Source organism: Coregonus lavaretus (genome assembly GCF_964263955.1).
Source record: "Coregonus lavaretus genome assembly, chromosome: 4".
Lineage (NCBI taxonomy): Eukaryota > Metazoa > Chordata > Actinopteri > Salmoniformes > Salmonidae > Coregonus > Coregonus lavaretus.
Genome location: NC_139991.1, coordinates 45923906 through 45938807, shown reverse-complemented (window position 1 = coordinate 45938807; position 14902 = coordinate 45923906). Strand labels below are relative to the sequence as shown.

Below are 14902 nucleotides of genomic sequence, written 5' to 3'. Positions count from 1 at the left end.
GTTGTGGCAAAATGGCTTAAGGACAACAAAGTCAAGGTATTGAAGTGGCCATCACAAAGCCCTGACCTCAATCCTATAGAACATTTGTGGGCAGAACTGAAAAAGCGTGTGCGAGCAAGGAGGCCTACAAACCTGACTCAGTTACACCAGCTCTGTCAGGAGGAATGGGCCAAAATTCACCCAACTTATTGTGGGAAGCTTGTGGAAGGCTACCCGAAAAGTTTGACCCAAGTTAAACAATTTAAAGGCAATGCCACCAAATACTAATTGAGTGTAAACTTCTGACCCACTGGGAATGTGATGAAAGAAATAAAAGCTGAAAGAAATAATTCCCTCTATTATTATTCTGACATTTCACATTCTTAAAATAAAGTGGGGATCCTAACTGACCTAAGACAGGGAATTTTTAGTAGGATCAAATGTCAGGAATTGTGAAAAACTGAGTTTGAATGTATTTGGCTGAGGTCTATGTAAACTTCCGACTTCAACTGTATATACACATGTTCTGAAAGGCCCCAGAGTCTGCAACACCACTAAGCAAGGGGCACCACCAAGCAAGCGGCACCATGAAGACCAAGGAGCTCTCCAAACAGGTCAGGGACAAAGCTGTGGAGAAGTACAGATCAGGGTTGCGTTATAAAAAAATATCTGAAACTTTGAACATGCCACGGAGCACCATTAAATCCATTATTAAAAAATGGAAAGAATATGGCACCACAACAAACCTGCCAAGAGAGGGCCGCCCACCAAAACACACGGATCAGGCAAGGAGGGCATTAATCAGAGGCAACAAAGACACCAAAGATAACTCTGAAGGAGCTGCAAAGCTCCACAGTGGAGATTGGAGTATCTGTCCATAGGACCACTTTAAACCGTACACTCCACAGAGCTGGGCTTTACGGAAGAGTGGCCAGACAAAAGCCATTGCTTAAAGACAAAAATAATCAAACACGTTTGGTGTTCGTTTGGTGTAAGTCGCTCTGGATAAGAGCGTCTGCTAAATGACTAAAATGTAAAATGTAATGTGGGACACTCCCCAAACACATGGAAGAAGGTACTCCTCACAGTGAAGCATGGTGGTGGCAGCATCATGCTGTGGGGATGCTTTTCATCGGCAGGGACTGGGAAACTGGTCAGAACTGAAGGAATGATGGATGGCGCTAAATACAGGGAAATTCTTGAGGGAAACCTGTTTCAGTCTTCCAGAGATTTGCGACTGGGACGGAGGTTCACCTTCCAGCAGGACAATGACCCTAAGCATACTGCTAAAGCAACACTTGAGTGGTTTAAGGGGAAACATTTAAATGTCTTGGAATGGCCTTGTCAAAGCCCAGACCTCAATCCAACTGAGAATCTGTGGTATGACTTAAAGATTGCTGTACACCAGCGGAACCCATCCAACTTGAAGGCGCTGGAGCAGTTTTGCCTTGAAGAATGGGCAAAAATCCCAGCGGTTAGATGTGCCAAGCCTATAGAGACATACCCCAAGAGACTTGCAGCTGTAATTGCTGCAAAAGGTGGCTCTACAAAGTATTGACTTTGGGGGGATGAATAGTTATGCACGCTCAAGTTTTCTGTTTTTTTGTCTTATTTCTTGTTTGTTTCACAATAACCAATATTTTGCATCTTCAAAGTGGTAGGCATGTTGTGTAAATCAAATGCTACAAACCATATATATATATATATATATATATATATATATATATTTATACTCCGGACTCGTCCTAATATTTCTATATTTCTTAATTCCATTATTTTACTTTTTAGATTTGTGTGTATTGTTAGATATTACTGCATTGTTGGAGCTAGGAACACAAGCATTTCACTGCACCCTCAATAACATCTGTTAAATATGTGTATGCAACAAATCAAATTTGATTTGATTGATATACATTTATTCTTAAAGTACTGTACCAGATAAAGTACAGTAGTTTGTAGTCCCAGACTTTCTGTCTGACTCAGGCGAATGTGTCTCCAGATTAGCTTTGAGATAACATGGCATTACATAACATTTTTACATTTACATTTTAGTCATTTAGCAGACGCTCTTATCCAGAGCGACTTACAGTTAGTGAATACATATTTTTTTATATATACTGGCCCCCCGTGGGAATTGAACCCACAACCCTGGCGTTGCAAACGCCATGCTCTATCAACTGAGCTACATCCCTGCCGGCCATTCCCTCCCCTACCCTGGACGACGCTGGGCCAATTGTGCGCCACCCATGAGTCTCCCGGTCGCGGCCGGCTGCGACAGAGCCTGGATTCGAACCAGGATCTCTAGTGGCACAGTTAGCACTGCGATGCAGTGCCTTAGACCACTGCGCCACTCAGGAGGTTAACGAACGGACACACTATAACGAACGGACACACTATTGGATAAGAAGTCTAGAGTCGAGGTAACATTGTTGAATTGGGCGTATTTCCACCAATTGGGTGATTGGTTGGAAACATATGACAACTTTCACTGCAATTGAGCTCAGGGCAAACTATAGAGTCACATTACTAGTTGAACAAATGCTTTGTGTTTTTTAAATGTTGATGCAACAATACATCAAAATCACACACATTTATACTCATATAGATAAAACATATTATATGTTGTTGTTGTATGGGGAAAGACATGGTGAGGAATGTGTCTGGAAAGAGGGGCTGTGTGTCCTCCTGCAATCTCGCTCTCCTCAAGGTCTCTGTCCTTTTCACCCCAAAACATGTCCAAGAAAGAAATGTCCATATTGCATTGGGGAAGATATTTTTTTAGCCTGACATATTGCTGTCTTGACACTTTTAGAATGCCATCTGGCTACTTCCCCTAGGATCAATAGGGCCATGCCTCAACAAATTGTAAGCTATTACTTGAACATGAAAGAATAGTAATATAACACTTCAATAGATTCACAATATTTTTGGTTCAACAAATACTGTGGAAACCAAATCAAACGAAGGGGAGGAATACATGTTGATTAGATCTCCCATATGTGACACTCAAATTGATAGTCAAGGGCCTATGTCCATCTACAAGAGTTGTATTCCTATCCATACTGGTAAACCCTTTATTTCAGAGATAACACTCAATAAGAATGCTATAAAATCAATTATCTTTATTGGGATAGAAATCTGGAACAAAGAAAGAAATGTACACAACAACATGGTCCAAGAGGGTTACATTAACAAGGACGTCAAAGGAGCTTCATCCTCCTTAATCCATCTCTAACTCTGCTTGTCTGTCACCCCCCTGAGTTGGTCCCTTGGATTCACATGTAGGAGAAGTGTTTTGACCATATATAGTCATTTAGAAAATATACACAGCACTATTTAATGATTACTTAACTTACTACTATTTAAATAAAACATGTGCACTGATACGCAAACTGATATAGCTGGTGAAGCATAATGATACAAAGGCCAGGCACACTGGCCAAATGGCAAGTAACAGAGGCTGAAGAGAAAATCACAATAAAAGGCAGGAAAAAACTCCACTGGCAAAATTAATGATTATTACTACTGTACAGCAACACTGGGCCTTCCATCCTACATCAAACACTGTATGGTTTTCCATGATACTGCACCTAACCTACTACTTCCTGTTCCTGTCTGATGAAGGGACCTTCTGTCATCAGGCACAGGCCACAACACAACCCTTACGTATTATCAGTCAGAATTCCCCACCACACCCCAAAACGTCTCTATCCTTCCTATGCGTAACTATTCTGCTAACTAGTACTCCCCTATGTCTATAACAAAGCAAGGCTGGTGATCAGCAAATGGGACGGCAGTCATTGAACAAGAGGAAAGGCAGACTGAGGAAGATTGGGGTGATAGAAATCATTCTGAACTGAGATATGTACAGGTGTAACGCTGGAGGCTATGCTGTGAGAAGCTGTGGTGTCTGTGGTGCACAGGCAGAGGCTGAGAAGCCATAAACCTCTAGTCAGATAGGCTTATACAGGAGGGTGGTGACATACTTCTTCTTGTAGCGATGAGTCGCACTAAGCACCATCACACCATCCTGAGAGGAGAGAGAGAATTATAGAACACCCATTAGCACATACTTGACATCTCCCTTCAACTCTCCAAAAGCAACTCTTCTGGGAGTCATTCTGTTACCTCTTGCCGACTTTGAATCAATCTACTAATGATCCATGGCTTTGATTTAATCTTTCTGATCTCTCTGTGGTCTTACCTTGATGGACAAGGCGTAGAGGTGATTGAGCATGACATGATTGGGTTCTGGGAGCAATGCTGGGTCACACTGAAGAGGGAAAGAGAAAATCAAATCAAATCAAATTGTATTGGCCACATGTGCCGAATACAACAGGTGCAGACATTACAGTGAAATGCTTACTTACAGCCCTTAACCAACAGTGCATTTATTTTTAATAAAAAGTAAAATAAAACAACAACAAAAAAGTGTTGAGAAAAAAAGAGCAGAAGTAAAATAAAATAACAGTAGGGAGGCTATATATACAGGGGGGTACCGGTGCAGAGTCAATGTGCGGGGGCACCGGCTAGTTGAGGTAGTTGAAGTAATATGTACATGTGGGTAGAGTTAAAGTGACTATGCATAAATAATTAACAGAGTAGCAGCAGTGTAAAAAGATGGGGTGGGGGGCAGTGCAAATAGTCCGGGTAGCCATGATTAGCTGTTCAGGAGTCTTATGGCTTGGGGGTAGAAGCTGTTGAGAAGTCTTTTGGACCTAAACTTGGCACTCCGGTAGCAGAGAGAACAGTCTATGACTAGGGTGGCTGGAGTCTTTGACAATTTTGAGGGCCTTCCTCTGACACCGCCTGGTATAGAGGTCCTGGATGGCAGGAAGCTTGGCCCCAGTGATGTACTGGGCCGTACGCACTACCCTCTGTAGTGCCTTGCGGTCGGAGGCCAAGCAGTTGCCATACCAGGCGGTGATGCAACCAGTCAGGATGCTCTCGATGGTGCAGCTGTAGAATTATTTGAGGATCTGAGGACCCATGCCAAATCTTTTCAGTCTCCTGAGGGGGAATAGGCTTTGTCGTGCCCTCTTCACGACTGTCTTGGTGTGTTTGGACCATGATAGTTAGTTGGTGATGTGGACACCAAGGAACTTGAAGCTCTCAACCTTACTCCAGTGCATACACATTACTGTAAATTACATGAATAGCTCTCATGTCTTCATCATTGATATTCCCATGAGGGTTTGGATTCAGTTGTTAGCATCTTGTACTCACAGAGATTCCTGTGTCCTTGTTTAGGATGACCTGTAGCAAGTGAGGTGGGAGAATGGGCGGAGACTTGAACTTTTCTTCCTGCTTGGGTATGTAGGGGTCCTGATGGTATGGTCCGGGAGGGGAGCTGGACAGGTCTAACTCACAAACAGATGGGAGGAGGGGCAAGTTAATAAATACAATGGTAGAGTGAACACCAAGATGTGTCTAGTTAATATTTTGCTATTGCCAGTTGCCATCTAACTTTCTAACACCATGGAGACATTTTCCAATACAGTAGCATAACTTGAATGGGTGAATACGTTATGGATACTAACCTTGACACTGACCTGACATATCAGAGCATTTCTGTGAGTCCACCATAAGTGCATCAAACACCTCGAAGTCAGTCTTCTTGACTTGGATGACATTGTTGACTGTGCCTAGCTGGTTAGTTACAACAGGCTGGGGGACCACAAAACCAGCAATCAAACAGAGAACTCATAAACATCAAATCTGTTACAGTCATTCACTCCCATATGCCTGTGTAAATAGCTGAGTAGACAGTTGTTCCTATAAAGCCATTACAACACGTAAAACAGAGGTCGTTCTGGTCCCAAAAACACGCTGCTCACCTCAGCTGGGTCATGGGTCCAAGTCCCGTCCACATAGAACTTATACTGATGCTCCCCTTCAGGCAGATCCACAATTGCCACAAAGTTGTTCTGACTGAAAGAGAGAACACACTAACAGTAAGCGTTATGAATTCGGAGGGCAGAAATTATTAAACATTAAAGCATTAGACCTCTCACTAAAGGCTTCAGTCATACAAAAGCTATACTTAAATCCAAACAGGTTCTCTAGCAGATTAGTAAGAATGGCTCACCCCGTGTTCAAGAATGGCCTTTTTCCCTTTATTCAGATTACAACCTCTAATTTTCAGTTATTTGAAAATGAAATAATCTCCAAAATATCGCTATTTTTAAAACAAGCCATATAAATTTGGTTGCAATTTCAGTTTAATCTACCAGAAAATACAGAACAAATATTACAACAAATAATATGGTTAAACTCAAATATACTAATTTATTTTGGAGAAAAAAAATACAATTGGTATAGTCTTTGTAAATGATATCATAAATAGGACTGGTGGAGTTATGTCACACATGCAGCTAACAAAAATATATGGAAATGTCTGCTCTGTCCAAAATTACAACCAACTAATTGCAGCATTACCGCAAAAATGGAAGAGGCAAGTGGAAGGGGGAGAAAGTAAGGAACTTGTCTGTCGGCCCTGCATTAAAGACCCAAGCTGGTTAAAGAAAATTGTGTACCAGTTTCATTTAAGGACCAAAAAATTGACAGCTCTACCATACAGATTGCAAAAAAGTTGGGAAGAGATTTCCAATGTACCGATTCCATGGCACATGGTTTATGAACTGATACACAAAAGGAGTTTTTCTATTTAAATGATTATACAAAACTCTTGCAACCAATATAATATTATATATATGGGGGATACAACCATCCCAGCTCTGAAGATTTTGCTGTGAAGAGACAGAATCATTAGATCATTTGTTTTGGTACTGTCCATATGTTTTTGAGCGCAGGTATGGCTGAAGAATTGCAACATTTACCTGGAGCTAACTCTGCAAATAGCACTGCTGGGTGATTTGAAATGTCATAGTCAATCGATCAATAATATAATAAAACTCTTAGCAAAAAAATATTAAATTGACAATCTGTAGAAACTATGAGAATAGAAAGGTTCAGAACTTTTGTGAAACATCACAGCAGAGTTGAAAAATACAATAGAAATCAAAATTGGATGGTGTTCAGAGAGACAGTGGGGAGAACAAGTATTTGATACACTGCTGATTTTGCAGGTTTTCCTACTTACAAAGCATGTAGAGGTCTGTAATTTTTATCATAGGTACACTTCAACTGTGAGAGACGGAATCTAAAACAAAAATCCAGAAAATCACATTGTATGATTTTTGAGTTATTAATTTGCATTTTATTGCATGACATAAGTATTTGATACATCAGAAACCTTTGTTTGCAATTACAGAGATCATACGTTTCCTGTAGTTCTTGACCAGGTTTGCACACACTGCAGCAGGGATTTTGGCCCACTCCTCCATACAGACCTTCTCCAGATCCTTCAGGTTTTGGGGCTGTTGCTGGGCAATACGGACTTTCAGCTCCCTCCAAAGATTTTCTATTGGGTTCAGGTCTGGAGACTGGCTAGGCCACTCCAGGACCTTGAGATGCTTCTTACGGAGCCACTCCTTAGTTGCCCTGGCTGTGTGTTTCGGGTCGTTGTCATGCTGGAAGACCCAGCCACGACCCATCTTCAATGCTCTTACTGAGGGAAGGAGGTTATTGGCCAAGATCTCGCGATACATGGCCCCATCCATCCTCCCCTCAATACGGTGCAGTCGTCCTGTCCCCTTTGCAGAAAAGCATCCCCAAAGAATTATGTTTCCACCTCCATGCTTCACGGTTGGGATGGTGTTCTTGGGGTTGTAGTCATCCTTCTTCTTCCTCCAAACACGGCGAGTGGAGTTTAGACCAAAAAGCTCTATTTTTGTCTCATCAGACCACATGACCTTCTCCCATTCCTCCTCTGGATCATCCAGATGGTCATTGGCAAACTTCAGACGGGCCTGGACATGCGCTGGCTTGAGCAGGGGGACCTTGGGTGCGCTGCAGGATTTTAATCCATGACGGCGTAGTGTGTTACTAATGGTTTTCTTTGAGACTGTGGTCCCAGCTCTCTGGCCAGGTCCTGCCGTGTAGTTCTGGGCTGATCCCTCACCTTCCTCATGATCATTGATGCCCCACGAGGTGAGATCTTGCATGGAGCCCCAGACCAAGGGTGATTGACCATCATCTTGAACTGGTCTTGGCCATTGTGGAGAGGTTGGAGTCTGTTTGATTGAGTGTGTGGACAGGTGTCTTTTATACAGGTAACGAGTTCAAACAGGTGCAGTTAATACAGGTAATGAGTGGAGAACAGGAGGGCTTCTTAAAGAAAAACTAACAGGTCTGTGAGAGCCAGAATTCTTACTGGTTGGTAGGTGATCAAATACTTATGTCATGCAATAAAATGCAAATGAATTACTTAAAAATCATACAATGTGATTTTCTGGATTTTTTACTATTTTCCTGGTCCTTTTTTCCCCATTTGTCAGAGATATTACCAATATTACTATTTTCTGGGAACCTTCTCTTCATGATTGCTACTTGTGTTCCTGCCATCTCTACTTCTTGTGTGGTTCAGTGTCTATATTAGGGTGTAAGGTAAATTATTCCTGTTGTCTTTCTCAGCTAAACGTTTTATATCCCTCAGTTAATGGTCTTTAACTCCCTAATATATCTTCATACTCTTCCTCTTTCCTTAAATTAGATTTTATCCCTTGCCTTTCCTTCTATCATTACTGGATCAATTAAATTGTGCCTTTTTCTGATTATGTTATAATTGTAGCCTATTGCATTACTTTAGTTTAAAATATAAATTTGTTTATTCAACAAATCTACAACCCACTATAAGTTGGTGCTATTCCCTCAGCTCGTTGCAATAAAATGCAAATTAATTACTTAAAAATCATATAATGTGATTTTCTGGATTTTTGTTTTAGATTCCGTCTCTCACAGTTGAAGTGTACCTATGATAAAAATTACAGACCTCTACATGCTTTGTAAGTAGGAAAACCTGCAAAATCGGCAGTGTATCAAATACTTGTTCTCCCCACTGTATATATATATATACACTGTACCAGTCAAAAGTTTGAAAACACCTACTCATTCCAGGGTTTTTCTTTATTTTTACTATTTTCTACATTGTAGAATAATAGTGAAGACATCAAAACTATGAAATAACACAAATGGAATCATGTAGTAACCAAAAAAGTGTTAAACAAATCAAAATATATTTTATATTTGAGATTCTTCAAATAGCCACCCTTTGCCTTGATGACAGCTTTGCACACTCTTGGCATTCCCTCAACCAGCTTCATGAGGTAGTCACCTGGAATACATTTCAATTCACAGATGTGCCTCGTTAAAAGTTAATTTGTTCAATTTGTGTAATTTATTTCCTTCTTAATGCGTTTGAGCCAATCAGTTGTGTTGTGACAAGGTAGGGGTGGTATACAGAAGATAGCCCTATTTGGTAAAAGACCAAGTCCACATTATGGCAAGAACAGCTCAAATAAGCAAAGAGAAAGGACAGTCCATCATTACTTTAAGACATGAAGGTCAGTCAATACGGAAAATGTCAAGAATTTTGAAAGTTTCTTCAAGTGCAGTCACAAAAACCATCAAGCGCTATGATGAAACTGGCTCTCATGAGGACCGCCACAGGAAAGGAAGACCCAGAATTACCTCTGCTGCAGAGGTTAAGTTCATTAGAGTTACCAGCCTCAGAAATTGCAGCCCAAATAAATGCTTCACAGAGTTCAAGTAACAGACACATCTCAACCAGGGGCGGTGTGTTCAATAGGGCGATATGGGCGACGCACTGCCAAACGGGAAAAGGAAGGGATTTTTTTTCTAATCAATTATATCACGGCAACAGTAGTTATCAGTGTTCTAATCTGATCTGACTGCCACTAAATGTCAAATCAGGCTAAAGTCGTGCTTCAAATGGCCCCGCCCGTTTTTGGGGCGATTTCAGTCATGTTGAAAATCGCCCAGAAGTCTGTCATAGACTCCCATGTAAAATCTATTTTTTTCAAATTTCAAAGCTTTCAATACAATCTCTATGGGTGTCTGTGGGCTTGCACTTACGCGCTTTCGTCATACGTGACGTAACCATGAACGTAACTAAGAAAATAGCGGCTAGCAGCGTCTCTGTTGCGACCTGCAGTGTGGCGTTATCTTATGTTTTTAATTTGTACACTTAGTGGCGTTATTTTATGTTTTTAATTTGTACACTTAGTTTACAAACATTCTGCCAACCATGGATTTCCAGTGGTGGGTTTTGGACTGATCTTGTTGATCGTGTACATACCCGCTACGAACGGACTAAATAATGAAAACGCTGCTGGCAGCGGAATCCAATACAGCTGGGAGACTTGGCTGGATGACAGAGTCCCGGACAGAGAAGTGGAGCCGGCCGGCTTCACCCTGGTCAGAGCGGACCGCGATCTGACACAGTCACAGGGAAAATCGATCCTGGTAAGAGAGCGACTCTGTACCCCCGACATTGAACTGCTTTCTGTGTCACTGCGACCTTACTATCTGCCCCGTGAGTTCCCCCAATTGTTTGTTACCGTTGTGTACTGTTGATAATCACAAGTTTACTGGAGAACTGAGACCAAGTAGAGACTTTGGACAGGGTGGATATGGTATAATAAAGGCAGTTTATTCAGAGGTAAAGATATCTGGAATCGCGTGCACGGACTCGTTCGTCAAACTCTTAGGGAGCTATCTGAAGAGAGCCCCGAAAACATTGTGTGCAGACATTTTATACAATAAATGATGTAGGTTGAATCTAGTAGTTCTGATCTTCTGATTGGTCCTGATGAGTTGGGTGAGGTCCCCTCCACTGTTGCATTGGCTCTGAGTCGGGTTCTCTGTCTTCAAATGTTCAGCCTAAAGAGAGGGGATTTTTGTGTGTGTGTGTGTGTGTGTTTAACAGTGATGATGTGTGTGTGTGTGTGTGTTATCAGTGATGATGTGTGTGTGTGTGTGTGTGTGTGTGTGTGTGTGTGTGTGTGTGTGTGTGTGTGTGTGTCCTCAGAGCAAGAACTCGTGAGTTGGAAGAACTGAGAGACCTATGGCGTGGGTGTTGTCCTTGGCCACCTGCTGACAAGGCTGACAAGATAGGACTCTTTTGTCCATTGTTATAGGATAGGAACAGCATTGATTGAAAACAAACGCCCAACACAAAATGGGTCATGCACAAGATTTTAGTCAGACCAAGCTATAACATTATATATTTACTACGACAGTACATTCAACCAAAAGCTAATATAACAAAGGCATCAGAGATTATTTATAATCTGTCACAGAAACTGGAATCCATCTCCCCAGATCAGTCAATAAATGCTTCTGGTATTGACTTATATGCTGCCCCTGTCTTCATGTTGTTGCTGGACATATCTTTTTTAAAATGTGTGTAGGTCACCTAAATCATCAGAAAAATTGCCCCTCCTGAGAATTTTTTCAGGAGCCGCCACTGATCTCAACATCAACTGTTCAGAGGAGACTGCGTGAATCAGGCCTTCATGGTCAAATTGCTGCAAAGAAACCACTACTAAAAGGACACCAATAAGAAGAAGAGACTTGCTTGGGCCAAGAAACAGGAGCAGTGTACAGTGAGGGAAATAAGTATTTGATCCCAGGCTGATTTTGTACGTTTGCCCACTGACAAAGACATGATCAGTCTATAATTTTAATGGTAGGTTTATTTGAACAGTGAGAGACAGAATAACAACAAAAAAATTCAGAAAAACGCATGTACATTTTTTTATAAATTGATTTGCATTTTAATGAGGGAAATAAGTATTTGACCCCTCTGCAAAACATGACTTAGTACTTGGTGGCAAAACCCTTGTTGGCAATCACAGAGGTCAGACGTTTCTTGTAGTTGGCCACCAGGTTTGCACACATCTCAGGAGGGATTTTGTCCCACTCCTCTTTGCAGATCTTCTCCAAGTCATTAAGATTTCGAGCCTGACATTTGGCAACTCGAACCTTCAGCTCCCTCCACAGATTTTCTATGGGATTAAGGTCTGGAGACTGGCTAGGCCACTCCAGGACCTTAATGTGCTTCTTCTTGAGCCACTCCTTTGTTGCCTTGGCCGTGTGTTTTGGGTCATTGTCATGCTGAAATACCCATCCACGACCCATTTTCAATGCCCTGGCTGAGGGAAGGAGGTTCTCACCCAAGATTTGACAGTCGATGGCCCCGTCCATCTTCCCTTTGATGCGGTGAAGTTGTCCTGTCCCCTTAGCAGAAAAACACCCCCAAAGCATAATGTTTCCACCTCCTGTTTGACGGTGGGGATGGTGTTCTTGGGGTCATAGGCAGCATTCCTCCTCCTCCAAACACGGCGAGTTGAGTTGATGCCAAAGACCTCGATTTTGGTCTCATCTGACCACAACACTTTCACCCAGTTCTCCTCTGAATCATTCAGACGTTCGTTGGCAAACTTCAGACGGCCCTGTATATGTGCTGTCTTGAGCAGGGGGACCTTGCGGGTGCTGCAGGATTTCAGTCCTTCACGGCATAGTGTGTTACCAATTGTTTTCTTGGTGACTATGGTCCCAGCTGCTTTGATCCTCCCGTGTAGTTCTGGGCTGATTCCTCACCATTCTCATGATCATTGCAACTCCACGAGGTGAGATCTTGCATGGAGCCCCAGACCGACGGAGATTGACAGTTCTTTTGTGTTTCTTCCATTTGAGAATAATTGCACCAACTGTTGTCACCTTCTCAGCAAGCTGCTTGGCGATGGTCTTGTAGCCCATTCCAGCCTTGTGTAGGTCTACAATCTTGTCCCTGACATCCTTGGAGAGCTCTTTGGTCTTGGCCATGGTGGAGAGTTTGGAATCTGATTGATTGAATCTTCTGTGGACAGGTATCTTTTATACAGGTAACAAGCTGAGATTAGGAGCACTCCCTTTAAGAGTGTGCTCCTAATCTCAGCTCGTTACCTGTATAAAAGACACCTGGGAGCCAGAAATCTTTCTGATTGAGAGGGGGTCAAATACTTATTTCCCTCATTAAAATGCAAATCAATTTATAACATTTTTGACATGCGTTTTTCTGGATTTTGTTGTTGTTATTCTGTCTCTCACTGTTCAAATAAACCTTGATGTGTAGTTTTAATGGATTATCAGATGAAATTGAGTTAATCATGAACATATAGTTAAAATTCTTTGTGGCTAAGTGAATTGGGCCGTTTGTTTTTGTCTCTCTCTTCAAACACAGTGAAGGGAGCGGCACCAGGGTTGAATAGAGTTTGGGCTAGACCTTTGTCTCCTTGGTATCTTCTTGATTGATTACACCTTGAGGGGGTGAGGTACAGGGGAGCGGGTGATTGGTTGGAGTAATAGTTCAGCCGTCCTCAGGGACAAAGGAAGTGGGTGGAGCAATAAAAGAGCGGGAAAACTGAAGAGGACTATATAAGATGGAGGAAGACCTTAAGAAGGTGTGCCCCTCTGCAGACGGGTATCGGCTGTGTTGAAAACTTTAATAAAGTAATTCCTTGATGCAACGAAAACTCTGTAAGACCTTATTTGTAATAAAGTATGGTGGTTATTTTCCACAACATAATTGGTGACCACGAAGGGACCTGTTTAAAGAGATTTTTGATTGCTTTACCGTCTGAGGAAGTTTGAGCGACTCACACAGACTCAGTGGCCACTGTTTGAAAGGTAAGCTTTGTTCTTACTTAAACTGTGTGTTTCGATCAAGCTGAATCTGGGGGTGGGGTACGGAAGACTTCTCTCCAGAATAAGGACCAAATTTAGTAGAAGAAGCAGAGTTTTTGTTGAAATAAGGAATAAGCATGCATGCAAAGTAAATGAGTGTAAATAAGACAAGCAGGCTAGCATAGACGCAGGCTAGTAGTAGAAGAAGCAGGCTAGCATAGACGCAGGCTAGTAGTAGAAGAAGCAGGCTAGCATAGACACAGGCTAGTAGTAGAATAAGCAGGCTAGCATAGACGCAGGCTAGTAGTAGAAGAAGCAGGCTAGCATAGACACGCAGGCTAGTAGTAGAAGAAGCAGGCTAGCATAGACGCAGGCTAGTAGTAGAAGAAGCAGGCTAGCATAGACGCAGGCTAGTAGTAGAAGAAGCAGGCTAGCATAGACGCAGGCTAGTGGACGAGCAGGCTAGCATAGACACGCAGGCTAGTGGACGAGCAGGCTAGCATACACGCAGGCTAGTGGACAAGCAGGCTAATACGTAGGTTTGCTCGTCCGGAGTAGGTGTGCATCATCCTGGATGAGGGGATGCACAAACTAGACAGCGAATCGGGTAAAAATTAAGTCATCCTGAGAAGGTGACAGCATAAATTGGATGTCGCGCTTTTCATCCCTAGTAGGTAAACGGTTGTGAACGCCGCCAGGGCTTCAAAGTATAGAGAAATAATAAGATAGAGTAGGTCTGCTCATCTTGTGCGGGGGAATAATTTGTTTGAGCGGCTGTGGTTAATTCAATTGTGATTAAGTTGTCATTTGGTCAGCTTCGTTCAATCGTCTGACACTATTGTTCGTCCTGCTTGTCATTCTGTCTGACTCATTTAAGCACGAGTGGCGGCTTATATGTGTGGGTGATCGGACAAAAAAAAAAAATCAGGAAAATAATAGCCTTGTCTTTGTGGAGAAAGTGTAAGGAAAGGGACTATATTCTAGGTCGTTTAAAGCTTCTAAGGCTGGTGGAGAAAGGGAAAGCCCAATCTTGCATTAGGGAGAGAATAATTAATAGTAAGTGGATATTAATTTACTAACGTAAAGGAGAGAGAGAAATCCTGTTGAAGGAACAGGTCACGTGTACGGGGGTGATCATATGACGTCGACACATTGAATTTCAGTCAAGCCTTTAGGGGTTAATTAAAAGTTGGGAAATTTAGAAGGGATTATGGTAAAATTGACCATAGTAAAGGAATATTCCGGTAGGTTATGCAAATAGTGATGAAGCGTGTTTGAGAACAACGTTGTGTGGAATGGTATGATAAAGAGATAAAGAGGTGTGTATGATAAT

At 42.1% G+C, this 14902-nt stretch overlaps 1 protein-coding gene across 3 annotated transcripts in view; it reads right to left on the bottom strand.

Moving 5' to 3' along the window:
* Nucleotides 1-3086: 3086 nt before the first annotated feature.
* prkab1a (protein kinase, AMP-activated, beta 1 non-catalytic subunit, a) overlaps nt 3087-14902 on the bottom strand; it is a 30674-nt gene continuing 18858 nt past the window's right edge. For 2 of the 3 annotated variants that reach the window (XM_084158968.1, XM_084158969.1), the window contains exons 4-8: nt 5817-5910; nt 5520-5646; nt 5206-5339; nt 4184-4252; nt 3087-4009 (exon numbers count right to left, since the gene is read on the bottom strand). In XM_084158968.1, the coding sequence (XP_084015094.1) occupies nt 3932-4009; nt 4184-4252; nt 5206-5339; nt 5520-5646; nt 5817-5910 (502 nt within the window). In that variant the 3' untranslated portion in view covers nt 3087-3931. The remainder of the gene's footprint in view (nt 4010-4183; nt 4253-5205; nt 5340-5519; nt 5647-5816; nt 5911-14902) is intronic. The other variant, XM_084158970.1, reaches the window with a different exon arrangement.